The 19981-nt window shown below is 33.2% G+C and overlaps 1 protein-coding gene across 1 annotated transcript; it reads left to right on the plus strand.

Moving 5' to 3' along the window:
• Window positions 1-6411: 6411 nt before the first annotated feature.
• LOC123717264 (putative fatty acyl-CoA reductase CG5065) lies at window positions 6412-19980 on the plus strand. The gene is made up of 13 exons (XM_045673166.1): window positions 6412-6478; window positions 10993-11072; window positions 11700-11816; window positions 12126-12283; window positions 12631-12721; window positions 13307-13452; window positions 14576-14685; window positions 15335-15418; window positions 15541-15649; window positions 16478-16554; window positions 17666-17828; window positions 18735-18992; window positions 19325-19980. Exons 2-13 carry the CDS (start codon window positions 10998-11000, stop codon window positions 19455-19457), a joined length of 1521 nt encoding a protein of 506 aa, XP_045529122.1. The 5' UTR covers window positions 6412-6478; window positions 10993-10997; the 3' UTR covers window positions 19458-19980.
• Window position 19981: the final 1 nt, after the last annotated feature.

Genomic DNA, 19981 nt, shown 5'->3' on the forward strand with positions numbered 1-19981 from the left:
TCTTGCACAACACATATGATAATATGTCATAATACGTCAGTGATGCCAACTCCTACAAAATACTTCCCATAATACCAACTTAAAATACCCCTAAATATCGATATTAGAGGTATCGAACCTCTAAAGTTTTTTTGTTTATTGTGAAACCGTGTGTTGTACACACGGTTTCAAATATGCATTAAAAATACGTTTAATTAGCCACGCTTGGAGTTTATATTTGGTTTAGGTTGTAGCTTGGGTTCTAGGCTTTGTATAAATTGTATAAAATCGCGACAATATAAATAAATGTCTTATGTACAGGTTCCTCCTAAAAACCCCATCATCGTCACATCTAGATTCATCGTAAATTAAGAGACAAACTCCCAAGTTAGCATCACTGTAATGCGTAACGATTTTGGAATTTACTTTTGAAATTATTAACACAACTCCCATTGGGAAAGCTTCGGTAAGAATACATATTACTTTTCAACTATAACAAAATATTTTTTTACGGTAACAATAAATTGATGGCAAGCAGCAAAATCTTGTAGCACACAAACAAAAAACTATGCTTTGTCCTCCTTACTCTAATGAATGTTTATATATGCGTTGGCACTTTTCAAATAGCACTATGTCTAGAGAAACAATACATTGTTCCGACCCTTGGAGACGAACCAAACCTTTTTTATTGTTAGGAAATTTATTACATATCCCTGCGACGGGGCAACTTATTAAAATAACGCGAGGAGCGTGGGTCTCGGTCTAGGAAATGCAATCTGCTGGCTTTGGACGGCAGGAGTTACTCTACCGGCGTCCATGCGTCGGGTTGTCTCTCTCCCTAAAATATGGCGAGGGGGCCGCTGGCTGGCCATGCGTGATACTCGTGAACGGGTGCTACTTGTGATGACTGGTCGTACTAGAATTCGTGTATGCGGTTATATTACTTATTTTTGACTATGTATTTGCGTGTTGTTCCCACGAGAATGTAAGTGCGTGCTCCTAATTCACCATGCCTCCTGCTGATGTCATGTGGAACATGGTGTGATGGTTGCATTTGTGTAATACGAAAAACTTGGCGATTAAAAAGAGTGGTGGAGAGTTTATTGCCAGTTCATCTTTTCCTTTCTTCGCCCTTGATTTGAGAACTGGCAGTAAATGTAAAATTAGAAGCATTTATTGTATATCTTTTTTATTGACGTTCATAAGTGTACATTGTGTTACCTATATGAATAAATGATGTTTGACTTGACTTGAAAGTGTTAACTTTCCTCTGATCCGTGCCCCCGTCACCGTGGAGTGAGTGCGTAATGGCGTCGCTATCACCCACACCTTTTTTGCGTTTAGGGTCGGCTTCTGGGTTACACTCCTGAACCATCTCCGCGTTCTCTTTAACTGTTATGACGGCTTCACGGAAGGTGTTCCATGGGCCTTCATTCTCAGCCTCCACCTTAGCTTTCACTATAACGGGAAGCGGCAGATCCAATCCGACGGTGGCGGTGAGGGAAACGAAGCCGATCTGGCTTCACGTGTATTGGTTAAATTCAATAAAGCACGAAAAATTATTTCATTGCGCATGTAACATATCTAAAATATAAAACTCTCTTCATTGCTAACAATATAAACTTAATTTTAAAGACCATTTTTGTTTTAATACAAAGAATTAATTATTATACAAAAAATAAATATTACCTATTATAAAACTTAACGCCTGATAAAATATACTGTTAATTAATAATTCGATGGCAAGTATTTAATAAGCGAGTTCAGGTAAAACATTCTATCATCATTTGGGACACCCTTTAATTCTAATGAGTAGATATTCATGGTAACATGTATTTAAAAATACTGATTACTTTTAATGTAATGTAAATTTAATTTAATGTAAATGTAATGATGTCAGTCATGCAAAACGATAGTATGTAGAATTTGAATTAGTCTCTTCTTATTTAAGCAGGCGCTCATAATTAGTACCAATGTAATTATAACTTTTACTTTTAATTCAGTCAGCTCAGCTTCAAATTAATAAAATCAAGGCGTTTAATTTATTTTAATAAATCATTAAGTTGGCGAAGATTGAATACTTCAGCTGAGAAAGCTTCAGCTCTCTACGCCCTTGTGTTGCGAACTGGTAGTAAATGTAAATTTACAATTAATTTAACTTATTTTGACGTTCATAAGTGTACGGGTTTGCACTTGCCCATGAGGGTCACCTGATGTTAACTACTGCCGCCCAATAACCCTCCCACTACCAGAAGCTCGCAAGTGCGTTTCCGGCCTCTTTAAAATTGTTATGTTTTTTTCATAAGTAAAATTGGTTCGGAAATACATCAGTGGGCATCTGGTACCACATAGCGGTATTGCACAGTAAAAACAGCGTTAAAACGCACAGTTGTGAAACGACGGACGTCGAGGTGATGCGGGTGAATTTTGTATTCTGCCCCGATGTCCGACGAAGAAACTTAGCTGTAGGTATGGTAGACACAGCTAGGATTTGAAGGCACTATCACAACGTTGAGCCACTAACTGCTTATCCAGAGTTTTTGTACCTCGCAAATCCAAGTTTGCAATATCAACGCATAAACTAATTCTATTCTTCTATTCTATCTAAATGTATCCAAACGTGGCGATCAGTATTGCTTTTGGATAATTTATAAGCAATGAGAAGCATGACTGTCAATAAAAAGAGATACAAACTTAAAACTCTTTAGCGTTGTAAAATAGAACGTAACACAAAGAAATAAATTTCAAAATCGTATCGCTAATATGATTTCTAAATTATCGTGATTCATGTGCCATTTATCTATATTTGTTTTAGCTGTTGTTTTTTTCAGTTCGCTTCTTGTACATATCTATAATATTTTTGTGTATTAGAAGACATCTCTTGGAAGTGATAATTGTCCTCCTAATAATTAAAAACTTATTACACAATTTATGAAAACATATACCTTGCATCATTATCATTAACCACGAGTAATTTTACATTAATATTCAATTAAATAAACGTTTTGATTATTAAAAGTAATTTAAATATGAATTGGGTGTATCAAATGAACTTTCCTATACAATTTAATATACTAAATTATTACTGTGTTGTTAGTCAAAACTCGGGGAATGTTGTTACCTAATATCAAGGCACCAAGCTTAAACCCATAGCGTTCAGTCAATACCAATTACTGAACAATATGTGTTTTTTGAAAGAGCTAAGTGTTTACATGCCTGTCTCACGTTTGTTCTCATAGTTTAATGGTCCTGTTAAGAGATTGTATCGGATTTACAAGAAAATTAATAAAAAATGAATCAGCGGACAGTTCTAGCAACTCCATAGAGACCATTTGCCGAGTCGTTAGCAACGCTCAGTGCTGTGTGTGCGCTGTACTTGCTTGCATAATTCTATATTTACATTTTAAATTCGTGGAGACTTGGCTGATGCGACTTCTACGATACAAAGAGTACTGTAAGTATGGCTACTCGATGGAGAGGCAGTTGCATGGTTAGCGATACGCCTTCTTAAGCTCTCATGTCATTTTCATAACTATCCTTTATATGACATAAATGTTTAAAGAACTTTTTTTCTCATTACAAAATAATATTATTGCTTGTGAGAGATGTTTTTATTTGCACACTGGCTGAATTCACAAGAATTGCATTATTTATAAAATGGTTTAGATTTTAAGTTTTTTCCTCATTATGTTTTTATTATGTTTTAGTTTAGTTTTCTATTGCATTAGTATTAAGTTTCTGAAAAATAGGAAATATGGAAATATATAATAAAATATTTTATTTACATGTGAAACTTAATACTATGTATATACGAGTGGGATACATGTCCACGAAATTCATAAGTATCTGATTGTCGTCTTTTTAACATGTGTGATCGTTAAAATAAAAAATGATACACACAATGATATATAATACATATATTTAGTGTACATTAACACCGCTGAATCGTAGAGGTGGTCAGGCAAAACAAAACGTTGTTATTTATTCATACAATCATGTAACATGACGTGTAAATAGATTTGGGCGGTTTTAATTGTCTTTTGACATTTATTACGAAACTTGCATAAAGGTTTTTGTTGTTGTAACATTAAGGCCCATAAAGATCACAAATGATACACGATTTACATAATTTTGACCGATAATCCTTACATCGTTCCAGTTACACATATACATATGTCGTACGCAAAAGAACTCTATATTAAAGAGAAGTTTATTGTCAGAAAATCCGGTGGCACTACCTTTTTAGGTCTTGGGCCTCAGATTTCTGTATTTAATTCACGATCATTTGTCAATCTAATAGGCAAGTAGGTGAGCAAGCTTTTGTGCCTGAGACACGCAGTCTTTTTTGGGTCTAAGGCCGGTTTACGATGTTTTATTCAGCGTTCGAGCTTATATTAAATACATAATAATAATCAATGGCTCTACAACCTTTTTAGGTCTAGGCCCCAGATTTCTGTATCTGTTTCATGATCATTTGTAAATCGAATAGGCAAGTGCAAGTAAGGTGATCAGCCTTCTGTGCCTGACGCACGCCGTCGTCTTTTTGGGTCTAAGACAAGCCGGTTTCCTCACGATGTTTTCCTTCACCGTTCGAGCTAATGTTAAATGCGCACATAGAAAGAAAATCCACTGGTGCATAGCCGGGGATCGAACCTACGATCTCAGGGATGAGAGTCGCACGCTGGAGCCAATACGCCAACACTGCTCTCCAAATACATACATAGACGGAAATTCCATTGAAGGGGATCGACCCTAAGGCCTCAGGGATAAGAGTCGCTGAAGCCACTAGCACAATGTGGCTTGATTGTTAAACACAAAAGAAAAAATATAAAACAAAGTTAAACAAACTTTATTTTGAAATTTGACATTATGACGATGATTATATTCTATGGTTTAAATTATTACTACTTCAAATAGAACTTATCTTTCATTTTAAACGCATAAGCAATGAATTTTTTACTTTACTAGATGACCCGCCAACGTTTTACCACATAATTTATTTCTAGTCAATATTTTGGTAGTTACGTAATAGTTTAATTTTTAAGATATCGACCACTCAAAGTTCAAGATTATAGTACTTATAGTATATTATATTAAAATGGGGGTTGGTAGATGTGTAAAAAGTAAGTTTTTTTTTTCGAAAATCCTAAAAATAATTGACCTCATAGTGACAATAACGCCTCGGAATACTGTTAAATTGAATCTTAAATTATATTTATACTAAGCTAGTAGATTTTTTTAGAATAATAAATAAATTAGTGGCGGTACAAATCTTTTTAGGCCTGGGCCTCAGATTTTTGTATCTGCATCATGATCATTTGTCAATCTAATAGGTAAGTCGCGCGTACAGCCCTTCGGCTAAGGCGAGCCTGTACGTGTCCTGACGATGTTTTCCTTCACCGTTCGAGCGAATGTAAAATGCGCAGATAGAAAGTAAGTCCATTGGCGGACGGCCGGGGATCGAACCTACGATCTTAGGGATGAGAGTCGCACGCAAGCCCCTAGTCTAAACATTGTTTAGTAATATTTTATTCCTACATTTGTATACGAGATATTTTCCTTCGCCTACGCCACAATTTTTAAGCACGTTTTATTTGGGATTTAGCATCTTAATCTAGGCGCGACAGACAGCCCCCTGTGCAGAGGCTGTTTCAGCGCAGAGGAATCAGTCACCCACGTAGCAGGACTACTACGAAGGCTGTGGCTAAACAACGTGTAGAAATCATCGGAACAGGAGGCTTCTGTGCTTTTGGAAGGAGTTAGGCTGGCTTAGTTAGCCAGGACTTTACGCACAATGGACCTATTGAGCGTCTAAGTGCGGAAACAGAGTCCCCACATACAATACAATACAATTGCGATTTAGCAAACGCAATGCTAATGGAAAAAAATCGCTGTATCACTAATTCAAATCGAACTACAACAATATTCAATAATCTGCTGTACATTATCATTACAAGGCAATGATGCCGAGTCTAAGGGCATTCTACTTGGATATTTGTTAAATTTATTTATTTTTATTTATTCCCTTTCTCTCTTCATCACAGGTTAAACACCACTTTGACAGGAATAGACTAAAGATTACTTTAATAGTGAAACGAGTGTAATTAGACTAATTTCTTTTTTATGATGTGTTAGTGAAAATTAATTACGCAATGATATGAGAAAATTCCTCCAAATCTAAATTCCAAGTGAAAAGAAAATTCGTGTTTATATCTTTCAATTACGCGTATTCTAATTCCACATACTCCCTATTTCCCACTACTCCCATATTTTGTTTTGAATAAAATTTATTATTATTAATACAAAAAATACTTAATCAATTGTCTAACCACCGTACATCATTTAGTTTAACGTAACGGATGTTTCGCTACTAAATATTAATTTATCGAATATTTTAGCATTATCAATGTTTTACGGTCAGTCACTCTTGTTTGAACCTCGTTGAGTGTAGCACGTGTTAATTTGAGCGCCATCTCGTGCCGAGTGGACGGAAATTAGGGTATGTTTTTATGTATCAATATTTTGTCATGTTTTTAAAACTATTTATTATTTTTGAAATAATTAAAAAAATTACATAATGAAACTTATCTTAATTAAAATATATATAAAAGTGGACTATTGCATTAAAACTCGTTCCATATATACAATAATTTATTTGAATTAAATTTTGTTACGACATAGCGACTGAATTATTGTATTAAAAACTTTATGTTCTAATTAATTTGATTAAAAAATTGTGTACCTCATATGATTAATAATATCGATAACGATATTGTTGTTATTTGTAAAACGTAAAGAGTTACCCAAAATTTCCGTTTCCGTCTAATAGGTTCTTAACAGCATATTCTTTGACCCACTATAACCTTTATTGACTGGCATAAAGTTAAAACCTTCCATAAAAATAAAATAACCTTTATAGAAAAAAAACAATCCATTATTTCGGAGGTTATAAACATATCATTAAGCGGCAATTCATTGCAATAAATTATTTTAAATAAAACATTTGATCAATATAAATGGCTAGTCATAAAATAACTTTACAAGAAAATAATGGTAAAGTATGACGCGGGAAAATAACCTTATGTAATTATATTACACAGATTTAAAGGTATATTTTTCGGTTTAATAGTGAAATATTGGCTTAAAAGGTTTTTTCCTTACATTAGTTTCGTCCTTGTTACAAGTCAAGAAAAAATTATTTGTAAATTTTTTGTTTGTCGTGACGCAACTGTTTGCTAGGCTGAGGTTATATTGCCAACGTTAACATTTGTCATTATCTTGTTAAATATAGACTTAATCTACAAGATTAACATCATCGTATCTCAAGGATATTTTTGACCTTAGTATTCTCACGCAATTGCCCTGTGCAAAGGAAGATTTTTTTATTAGTTTCTTTAATCCAGTAAATACGTGTTTTTTAGCTTTAAGTTAACCTATTGTTTACCCCTTTGACTGTGAATCTTTTGTCTTATCGCAAAAATGTACATACAAAGTTACAGTTGTACAAATTAATTTTTCAATTATCTTCATTCACCTACGCTATAGTAGATTCAGAATACAATAGCAGGTACTAAATACTACTAAAAAAGTTGTAGTAGTCCGCACTCACAAGTGATTTTTTTAGTGAATAGATCAACGAGAAAGTCTACTTATTAATTTTTCCTGATCAAACATTAATAAAATAGATTTTCCATAGTTGTCTAAAAACTGTATCTTGCAGATATGACTTTACTGTTATGATAAATCTCGAGACAAGGAAACACATTTATAGATGTCAAAACTTCTAGTATTTAATGCAAAAACCAAATTATAATTTAATTTTAACTACTATTTTTATATTATAAGTACCTGTTATCCGACTAAACAAATATTAGCTAATACAGTTCTTATCAAATTTCATAAATCGTTGATAACTTTTTAATAGTTCGATGCGTTTATCTATCTATTTATTAACGAAATAATTGTAATTATATTACAGTAATTAAATTAGAATTTTAACTAATGCTTATTTAATTAGATACGGGAGTAATGCGCGGAATAAATACATTTTGCGTCAGTGATTGTATTTTATTTTTTGTGGAATCAAAACATTACTTTTACAGTATAGCAATAAGAAATATGTAATACCTACTTGATTTTTAAGTGTAGTTTAGAAGTATACACTTACAAATGCTTCGTTTGTTTATGATTGGGTAACATCATCTTTATATAACGATTTCATCTTTTGACCAATAGGTCAGAATTCGATAAATGCATTAACACGTCGTTACATTAAAAACCTGAGGCAATGTAAGGAAAAAGTTACATTTTCAGTTAAAATTTTTATCGTTTAATTTTGCGAGTAAAACTGTCTAATGTACTATTGAAACTGTACTTATACCGCGGCCCTATCACATTTTAAAGTCGGCATAGTTTGTAAAATATATTGACACCTTGACACTGTCACTTTGTCGTGAGCTTTGTAATGTACTTAACGCTTCATTTGCCTTTACAATCGTGAAAATAACTACCGGATTTACCATTAACAGTATTCGAGGGGTTGTTTGGATTAATGCCAGCTGAGTTTATCATCGAACGTCAACGCAGAATACAAATTTCCTCCCGTATCACCACAAACCGTCGTTCCTCAACTGAGCGTACCGTACCACCTCTGTGCCGACCAGCTGCCCACTGAAGTAGTTCCGAACCAATTCGACTGTAGGCAAAGAACAAAGCGTAACACTTCTTAAAAGGCTGCCAACGCACTAGAAATGTGAGTGTCGGAGGCGGATTGGCGGAGGTATCACTTACAATGAAGTGAGCCTGCCCACATTAAGAAAAAACTAAATTTGTGTGTAATATTATTTTATTTTGCTTTTATTTGCTTTGCGCTACTTGATGTAGTATGCAATTGATATGCATAAATAATAACGTAGATTCGTAGTATATTCGTGATCCATATTTTTAATAATAAGTCTTATTTTTCTATCGGTTTTAAACACGAATTTATTTAATATGACGCTATCTTCCGCAGACAACGACACCTCATAAATATGTATTGAATGTAGTAATGAATGACGTTAACTATATTAATAAATTGGATAATTTAAGACTTAGGTTTCAATATGTAACAATATTGAATATTAAACGTCCGTTATTGTCGGTAATGCAACAATCCGGCGTTGCTTCCAATCAATTATTGCCTGTCGTAATGTATTGCTAAAATGTATCGACTGTTGCTTCGGCTTCTGGCGTAACGGGTGTACAGGATGGATTTCAATTTTGATGTACTCAAAGTACTGATACTAAATATTAATAAAAAATCCTTTAATATTCTACTAAAATTAACTATTATGATCTATACACAAAAACAAATAGTAATAACAAAATGTATTTTTTTCATCTCTTATATTTTCTTGTAGCTGACGGAGGTTATTACCCATGAAGAGGTTCGGAACCTCTAATGGTACTGAAAGAAGTTAAAATATCAAGAAAAAATGTATACAAATGCTAAGCTGTATATTACTACTTATGTAATCATTGGAAATTAACGGTCTTTATTATTACTGTTATTATAATTAGTAACTTACTACTACTTACTAAAAAGATAGTTGTACCTAAAATAAAATCATAAACTCATTTATGTTGTCGCGAGATGGAACCTGACTGCCTATTTTTTTTATATTCATTGCGCTGCCCATTCTTTCTGACATATAAGTATTCAAACAAATTTTTACACTGTCGGAACCTTCACACATAGGCCTCCTTCAATGCCATTTTCTCTTACACGACTAGCAAGCAATATACCGTAGCTAATATTATAAAACGTAGACAATTGTTTTCGATTGAACACAATACAATCGAATCGAAAATAAAAAGTATACAATATGTATTACTATATGAATACAGTGTTATGTAACATATCATTGACCTTGAAAAGTTCACAGGGCTTTTGTTTCATGTAAATATCTTATCATAATGCAATATGCTATGTCACTGCCCCCGATGCATTGATATACAGAGCATAATAGACCGGAATTGCTGGACTTTGTAAATTCTTAACTTAATACATCAATCCTTTAGTCTGTTATATTGAGAAATAAAACAACCGAAACTATAGACAATTGACCGAGAATAAATATAATAAAAAATCAACCTTGCAATAAAAAATACAATTTTTAAAATAAAAGCAATGGCTGCGCACGCGCATTTATTTGCAGTTGAGTAAAAATTCTTTACATGGCTAAATACGCTGAATATGTAATATTCAGGGCCATAACACTAAGTATGACTTTCATGTGTCAAAATGTATTGGACTTAGCACTAAGTAATATCTGAATATTTCCCTGGGTAACCATAGTTACCAACACTTACGCATTATAAAATGTGTTTATTCATCATGCATTATAATGTGTAAGATTTCGCAGTGATTGCCTGGAAGAGACTGCTCGAAAGCGATAAGACCGCCAGTTACCCTCCTTTTTATTTAATTATGTCAATTGTATTATATTTCTGTATGCAACAAAGTATAATAAGTAAAAAATAAAACCTTTTAAGTATAAATCCTGCTCTACCATAACAAAGTTTGTTATGTATAATATTTTGTTTTGTTTTCATTTAGAATTCCAAGGATTTATTTATTTGCGTGTAAATATATTTTAATCATTATATTTAGTTCGTGCGATACATAGAAATAAAATCGACTATACAGTACATATACAGTGCCAATAAACACTTACAATTCATTTAAATTATTTAAATAAAGATTTTCCTTTAGAAGAAATCCTTTTTTTCCGGATTGAAGCTATGTATTATTATAAATTTATAATTATTTTACATAATTTTAATTTTTTCCGACGTTTCGACGCTATGTTAACAACAGTATGGACTGGAAAATGCAAACAAAATTAGATTTTCCTTTAGTTAAAAATAATTAGCTATTAATAATGATACTAAGTAATAATATTTTCTTGCCACTTTTGATCTAGGTAAGATTTTAGTCAAAATAATGTCTATAAAATTGTTATATTTCAGACAAAATGACACCCTCTGTCCGTGAGTTCTACAAGGACAAGTCGATTTTGATCACTGGAGCTACAGGATTTGTTGGGAAGGTTTGTGTCAAAAAGTGTGATATCAAAAAAAGTCGGGATATAGCTGGCTAAGGTTTATACTGAAGTTAATAAAAATCTTAAAAAAACTATTGTTTAAAAGTGAAGTAATAACTGATTATATAACTTGAATAAAACAAATTACACTTATCTAAGGGCGTTTCTATAAACTAATTTAACTTTATAAATAAACTGAAAATAATAATTTAACAATCACAAAGTTAAGTTAAGTTTATTTAACAAGAAAACTTAATTTTAAAGGTCCGTTTTTATTTTTATTGAATACGGTATTTAAAAGAAATCAATGTCACTACAATCTTTTTACGCCTCAGATTTTTGTATAAGTTTCATGATCATTTGTTAATCTAATAGGCAAGTAGATGATCAGCCATCTGTGCCTGACACACACCGTCGACTTTTTGGGTCTAAGGCAAGCCGGTTTCCTCACGATGTTTTCCTTCACAGTTCGAAAGAAAGTCAAATGCGCACATAGACAGAAAGGCCATTGGTGCACAGCCGAAGATCGAACCTACGACCTCAGGGATGAGAATCGCATGCTGTTGCCAACACTGCTCAACGTATAAAGTAAATAAAAAGAAATTCTACAATATGTAAAATAATTATTTCCAGGTCCTTGTGGAGAAGCTACTTCGCGACTGCTCCGATCTAAAAGTAATATATATTCTCCTGAGGCAGAAGAAAGGAGTACCAGGGGAGGAGAGACTAAAGGAGTTGTGCAGTAATAAGGTAATTTACCGACCAAACCTGCTCTAGGAAAAATTTGTACATTGTTTTTACATAGATTACTGTGTTATCTACATAAAGATTTGTAATGTCTTCCTTCACCGTATATACATACGTAAAGTAAACTTAGAAGTTACGAGAGTTTTTTTAAATGCATAGCACTAAAATTGAACTATTTTTTAAATAATTTCACTAATATAAAGTTATATTATGAGCGAGATAATAAAAGTTAAAAGATATTAGTTTTACAAATATATTGTAACCTATCGAAATGGCGAACTTTTGTCATTAATCAATGACGATTATTTCTAGGTTTTTGAATTACTCCAAAAAAAGAATCCGTCAATCTTCAGCAAGCTAAAATTCATTTCTGGTGACATTTTGGAGGAGGAACTGGGCCTGTCAAACGATGACAAGCAAGAGTTGCAGAGGAACTGTCAAATCATATTTCACAGCGCGGCATGTGTTCGGTATGAAAGATAGAAGATACAAACCGTCCTATATGAGAAAATGTAGCAATAAACCAATATAAAATTATCTTTAAAGTTTAATTTTATTATTTCATCTGTGCGTATTGTAAAAATTACCAGTTAAGTTATCGGATTTTAACGCAATAATTGGATCGCGTCCCACAAAAAACTAAATCTTAAATCGATCTCTATTTGTCTAATTTTCATGAACGGTTCGGTCATTTCAATGTGAACACACAAAAACATTTATCTAATATATTTTCCTTCAACTTTTAATAAAAATGAAACATAAAAGGAAGGAAGGAACTTACATATTATTTTAAAAAAATATTCCGTATTTTTTGTAGATTTGATCAGAAACTGAAAGATGCAGTGCATATGAACACCACGGGAACATTGCGAGTGCTAAATTTAGCTGAAACTATGGATAATTTGGAAGTGAGTTACCATGTTTTTATATAATAGGGGGCAAACGGGCCTGTGGGTCTCCCAAAAAGGGCAGTCATAGCAGCCCATAGACAGCCAGTTTCAGTGGGTGAGTTGCGTCCCGGAGGAGTACGCTCGAATTTTGAAGAGTTGGGGGTCATATCTCTCAGGGAAGACCCTCACCGGGAGTCGATTCGACAGTTCACTAGTTCGCAAAATAAAATGCTTTGTTAAAGTGACCGTGGAAGACTTCCAGCCATCATGGTGGTGTTTATGAAATTTTGAATTCATACGGCTCGTACGGTGTTGAACGGAGGCAGGAGGGATCAAGCCAAACAATTCTTAGGAACGCTCACCGTAGTACACCATCAGTCTGTGAGTCTGCTATTTTGGAGACTGTTTGATTGCCAGGTTATCCACTATTTAGGGTTGAACGTCAGTCTGAACATTTATGTCCGCCCGTTGAGTATTTACCAGATTTACAAATTTATTTTAGATTGTAGGCTGTGTCCGTCAATATTAAATAAAGCTACGTAATAATTATAGACACAAAATCCTTTTAGGTTTTAATTAATTAAATTTATAAATACTTTATAGGCTTTCGTTCACCTGTCTACTGCCTACTGCCGTTGCGACCTGGATGAATTGGACGAACGACTTTATCCAGCTGTTCATAAACCTCGGAAAATCATGGATATAGTGGAATGGATGGATGACGAAACCCTTAAACATATTGAGCCAAAGTAAGTTATTTCGGAATACAAACATCATTTGTATAATTATATTTTATTTTATTTACTTTTCATCTAGATATTTTCATAACAACGGTTTGTAACTTAGGTACTACTCATTAACTAACATAATGTCGATTAAAATTATGTATAATATTATCTGGTAGACACTGTAATCGTACGAGGTGGAATTCAAACATAACTATTATTTATTAAATACATTTTATATGTATTATTATTACAGCATCTAACGCTATGCGTAGAAAAAATACACATAGAAAGATGAGCATATACGAGATAAAATTTACATAATTAAATGATATATTCTTATTATGAGTTTTTATTTGGTTATGTTAAATTATATTATTGTTATACTAGTCAAGTAGTTATTACCATTTTATGAAGTGTTGATAGGATTCACGTCGTGCAATCGTGCTGGGTTTGAGAGTGAAATCTCAAAGCAGTTAGGATACAATGCAAATACTGCACGCACTAAGTTTAAAAGAATAATAAATCAGTGGCGCTACAACCTCTTTAGATCTGAGCCTCAGATTTTTGAATCTTCTTCAAAATCTATTATATTGAAAAATTCAATATAATAGACAAGTAGGTGATCAGCCTGCGCCGTCGACTTTTTAGGTCCAAAACAGCGAATGTTAAATGCGCCCATATAAAGAAAGTCCATTAGTGTTTTGTGTTTTGTTTTTTACGTAGCGCTTAGTCACGTAATCTTACCCGAAAATATCTTCCATGTCTTACAAATACATTGAGTGTTACCCAAATTACTGTAATTCAACGAACCAGAACCGTAGCAGACAATTAACAATCATAACATACAAGTCTAACAGGTTTTTGTTAAGCAATTATTATCATTTAATGGTTAATGTGTTGGGTTATTTACTGTGGTTAAGTTTTGGAATACCCAAATAAAGTGTAGTTTTATCGGGTTCAGTTAAAACAATTTAAACCTTTGCTGGTTTCATGGTAAACTTTTTAAAAGCTGGCAATGTTAGTGTGTGCGGAGGTATCACTTAACATCAGATGAGCCTCCTGCCCGTTTACCGCTAATTATATAAAAAATAACATATATAATATATATCTTACATAATATAATATATTGTTTCTTTTTTTTTAGAATAATAGAATCTGAGCCAAACACTTATTCCTACACGAAAGCAATTACAGAAGACTTGGTTGCGGAATACGGCAGCAAATTTCCTATAGCTATCGGGCGGCCATCTATCGGTAAGAGTTTCAACTATTTAGTTCATCTATGTGTTACTAGGTGGCGTTAAATAGGTGTTTCATTACCAAAGAAATAAAAGCAATACAAAATAGTATACATTTAATTTCTTCAACGTATGTTATCTGTGGCCCTACTAATACTAAGTACCAGTGGTTCCATGGTGTCACATTGTGCATACTCGCCGTAATGAAGACCGTGATAAACATTAGCATACGTTACTAGATATAATGTTTGCAGCACCGAGCTGCTACACTTTGTAATTAATAACAATAAACTCACGTTTTTAATATTATTTATAAATAAACTAGATGTTAAGAAAAACACTTCTTGAACAGATTAAAGCTATGTATTATTATTAAAAACTTATAATTATTTACATAATTCTAAATTTAAAAAAAAACCGACGTTTTGCGTGCTTTTCAGCGTGCGTGGTATGTAAATAATCCGTTCAAAAAGTGGTTTTCTTAATGTGTAAAAGCTATTTTAATAAAAGACAAAACTAGATATTTTCTACTACTTTATAGAAGTTATGGTCAGCGAGAGAATTATGATATTTAAAACAGTTTTGAAACGTTTGTAACGGTTTCTTATGAGGAAATTTTATTATTTTACTTTATAAAACCCTAACATATTTTTTTTTTATTTTAGTAACATCAGCATGGAAGGAGCCGTTCCCAGGATGGGTGGACAACCTGAATGGTCCAACTGGGCTTCTCATAGGCAGTGGCAAAGGTAGGTATCATCTGTAAATTAAGATTACACAAAAAGGGTGTTTTTAAAATGCCCGAGGGCTTAAGCACATTTCGTTTTCAATCAATTGAAGTGATTGTGGTTCATCTATGTCTTTATTGCAGGTGTGATTCGTACCATGCACTGCGAACCGTCATATACCGCTGATGCGATACCAGTTGACGTGGTCGCAAACGGCTGTATACTTATTGCATATGCCACTGCGCTTGACAAGTTAGTATGCTCATTGTCTATAGCTGTCAAATTCCTCATTCATAAATAAGACGATTGCATGACATTGACTAAACAATTTTACAGAAAGAGACGAATGAACTTTGTTAAGAGAATGCATGGATAATTTTTTTTTATTTAAGGCACTTGTTAAGTTTGTATTTTGTTAGCATTTGTATAGCGATATGAAGTTGATACCTTAATTGAAGAATCCAAATATTATTTAATTTAAATCTATTTATTATTTTTAGCACTGTTTCTTGATAGATTGTCAACCTATTAAACAGTTAAGAAAATATTCAATAGTGAATAAAGTATGGTGGCGGTTTTTGTATGGAGATGTTCAAATAAAACTCTTTGTTTGAAGCTGGGTGATAACTGTAAGGGCTAGTTGATCTTGTTATTAGGGTAGGAAATTAAACACTCCAATAATGACACTGTAATTGACTTCACTGACTTTACGGTTTTGTATAACTTCAAACTTAAACAGAGGAATTGCCCGTGCGCATATGTAACCTCTTTTATAATCTATTCCCTACTCCCACTTGACCTTCCCACTTCGGGGAAATGTTCCAGTCAATTCGTAACAATTCGTAAATAACCCAACGAGTCAAACGTTCAACTATTGCACATGCGCACTTATAGCAAGATTCTTATTCATATTAAGTGTTTAATTAAATAAATATTAAAAGCTAACACAACTTATAACTAACATTTATATGTAAATTAATAAATGTAACCCACATAACCCAGTGTCATATTAAAATTGTTTCAATACAGTTTTAACTTACTATGAGCGTCATATAGGCTACATTATCTGTTCTGTTGTAGAGCAAAGGAGGCCCAATTCTTCAATATCACGTTGTCGGATGTTCAAAAAATGACTTGGAAGGAGGTGATTGAGACTGGTAAGTTAAATGTAATAAAAGGAAAAACCTGCTATAGAAGAATTTAATTAAAATTGGTTTGATTAAAAAAAAATAGCATTGCATATTGTCCAATAGTTTACGCAGTACTACTGTATGGCTTGGAGCCTAAGATTAAAGTTTACAGCCAGTGGATTGTAAAGGGTATTTAAATTTATATGGAAGACCTTTCAGTTTATATATGTCGTAGCCAACTTGAGCTAGTTCAATTAACAGCATCGCCTTTTAACTAAACTGCGAGAATTATTTCGCAGCCAACTTGAGCTAGTTCAATTAACAGCCTAGCCTTTTAACTAAACGGCCTGAAAGATATTCAGCTGTAGCGTTTGTTACAACATTTAGTAAACTGGTTGGCTAATGCTTAGGCCATACGTACGATAAAGTGACTGAGTGTCAGAAATAAAAAACATGGAACATCTGACATAATATTTTTTTTCTTTAAAAATGAAATTGCTAGATTCGGGCACCTTTAAATTCACATTATTGTCACTACACTCTTCCATTGTACTTGTTGGTTTTAATTAAAATACACTATCAAAATTGTGGTGAGCTGACGCCATATTGGCAGTTTGACGAAAGTAATGAAACGTCATCGATGCAAGTCATTTGCCTAGCTGTTTGATCAACTGCCTGAACGGTTGAACGGCGCTGTTTAATTAAAAGGCCAGGCTATTAATTGAATGCCTTATTAAGCAAGTCGGCTGCGACATATAGTATATAAAGGCGCTACAACTTCTGTGATTATTTCTAATAAAATAAAGTAAAAGGCAAGACGGTGATCAATCTTCTGTGCCTGACACACAACATGGACTGCTTTGCGTCTATGGTATTCCGGTTTCGGTTTCCTCGCGATATTTTCATTCACCGTATGAGCAACCTTCGCACATAGACAGAAAGTCCGTTGCTGCACAGTTGGTAATCGAACCTACGACCCCCTGAAATGAGAGCTGCACGTATGAACCACTAGGCCAACCCTGCACTCTATATATATTATATAACTATACACACGAAACGGTAAACTTACCCAATAATATATGAACTGGTTTGTCAGATTTTTTTAATATGATAAAACAAAAATGCTCATTTTTTCCAGGCGAGAAGTGGGTAAATACGTACCCCTTCCTCATAGCTTTGTGGTACCCTGGAGGTACGATCAAGTCGTATTGGTTCACCCATCAATTGGCCGTCATCTTTTTCCACATCCTACCCGCGTACATATGTGATGGACTTCTCTTTTTACTAGGAAAGAAAACTTTGTAAGTTATATACTGATGACAGGATTAAGACGTTTCACACTAGTCATAAGCTGCATCCATGTGATACGGTATATTATAAATGTAGCAACAACAGTTTTTAACACCAAAAGCTTGCGTGTTTTATGTAAGCAACTGGTTTCAGATTATTTTAGTTTTTATTAAGGTTTATTAGTAATCATAACAATCAAATATATGGTATTTACAATTTTCTTAACCTGCATATTAATAATAAAAATAATTAAAAGTTAATAAAAAATGCGTGAGTGTACTACTGTATACACCTAGGAAGTGAAACTTCGTTATTATCATAGACATCAATACAAATAATACAATTATTTCATTTTACCTTATTACTACTAAGATTATTACAGAATTTCATTAATTGTAATATAATTATTACTATCATTGTTATCGTTTTTATATATTTTTGTTATTCTTTGAATCTCTTCGAATCAAGCGTGGTAGGGACAAGAAAGAGATGGGGGTAACGGAAAAATGTGACGCGTAACCGAAAAATGTTACGGTAAATTTTTTTCCAACACCGATAAAGTTACACTTCAATAAGGAAATTAAAATAAATTTAAAAAGTTTGGTCCCTGTTAGTTTAGTTTTTATTATTATTTATTTATTTTTAAGAATACAGAATTTTTTGTGACGGTAGAACAAAAGTTGGTCACAATTTCTCCGTCCATCGAAGCGTCGACATTCATAGCAATAATATTATAATACTTAAAAACAAAATTAATTACAAATTAGATGCTTCCAGTTCATCGTTGACCTAAAATTATATTAGACAATTACCTAAGCTTCCACGTGTAATAAGCACAATCTTGAGGAGTTCAATACTTGTAGACCCTAAAATGTAATACGTTCATACACTGACTAAAGTTTGTTTTATATTTTTAGTATGGTAAACGTTCAAAAGCGTATAGGCCACGGCCTCGGCGTTCTTCAATACTACACAACGAAGCAGTGGTGTTTCAAAAACACTCGTTTCCTCTCGCTCATGAACCGTGTGAGTGAGGAAGAGAGAGAGCTCTTCTATATAGATGTCAGTAAATTGGACACGGAGGAGTATTTAAAAGACTACGTGCTTGGAGCCAGGCATTTTGTGTGCAAAGAGGATCCCAGCAGTCTGCCAAGAGCAAGAAAACTGCATACTATGTACGTATACATTTAGGGTCTAAGATTATCGACAAAATTGTTTTTGAAATTATAACATTTCAATTAATTATTTTTCAATCAACGAAATCGACAAATCACTACACAATAATATCTGTAAGACAGTTTAAAAACGAGCAACTCGAAACATCGACCAGAAAAAACTCGTCGAAAAAACTGACTACGTAGATTGTCTATCATGGCCTGAATACATAAGTTTACATGTTCACTACCGTTTGATTTAGTAATATTTGTATCTTCCAACATACACTAACTGAAAATATGACTTTTAAAGAATAATTTAATATATAATAATACAATTTCCTTTATTCCAGCCGATATGTGGTGGACGTTATAACGAAACTCCTCTTGGTGGGACTGTTCTGCTATCTTCTTTACTCTTACTCGGACCTGTTCACATCTCTTGTCTCCTACGTAGACTCTTCTTTGAGGGCTATTTTATCGTAGATCAAAGTTCGTTTCAAGATTATGTTTGTTAATAAGTATAAAATATATATATATGAAATATTTTTTGTATAAAAATTCTAAGAAATCTTCGCCTCACATACAAAATAGTATAATTTTGATAAAACACATCCATATTTATTTTATAAAAGCTATGAGGAATTCCCATACTTTAATCAAATTTATGTTTTTTTATTAAAGTTGGGGTCATTCATCTCTTAAAGGTCACGAACTCATATCTGACCAATCAGCTGTTAATTCTGTAGTGACATGGCTGCGTCAACAGCGTTTCTTACTGTAATTTGGCAGTTTTAAAGGACACCTCGTTGCCTACCTACCTGATAGATATTTACCAAAAATAATACATAAAACTATGTCTAAATTAGATAAATTCTTAGGTTTTAAGACGCTCGGTCACCCGATTATACCTACCGCTATATTAACCATTTTAAGGTATAAATGGGTTTTTATTGTAAATATTTATGTTAAAAAAATGTTTTTATGAATAAAGGTTTTACGCAATTTTT

This window comes from Pieris brassicae, chromosome 12 (assembly GCF_905147105.1).
Source record: "Pieris brassicae chromosome 12, ilPieBrab1.1, whole genome shotgun sequence".
Lineage (NCBI taxonomy): Eukaryota > Metazoa > Arthropoda > Insecta > Lepidoptera > Pieridae > Pieris > Pieris brassicae.

Excerpts from the sequence above, each read along its gene's own strand:
- LOC123717264 (XM_045673166.1), top strand. The coding sequence starts at position 10,998 with ATGACACCCTCTGTCCGTGAGTTCTACAAGGACAAGTCGATTTTGATC. Across the intron at positions 12,284-12,630 it reads CACAGCGCGGCATGTGTTCG|ATTTGATCAGAAACTGAAAG; the intron begins GTATGAAAGATA and ends TATTTTTTGTAG. Across the intron at positions 14,686-15,334 it reads TATCGGGCGGCCATCTATCG|TAACATCAGCATGGAAGGAG; the intron begins GTAAGAGTTTCA and ends TTTTTATTTTAG.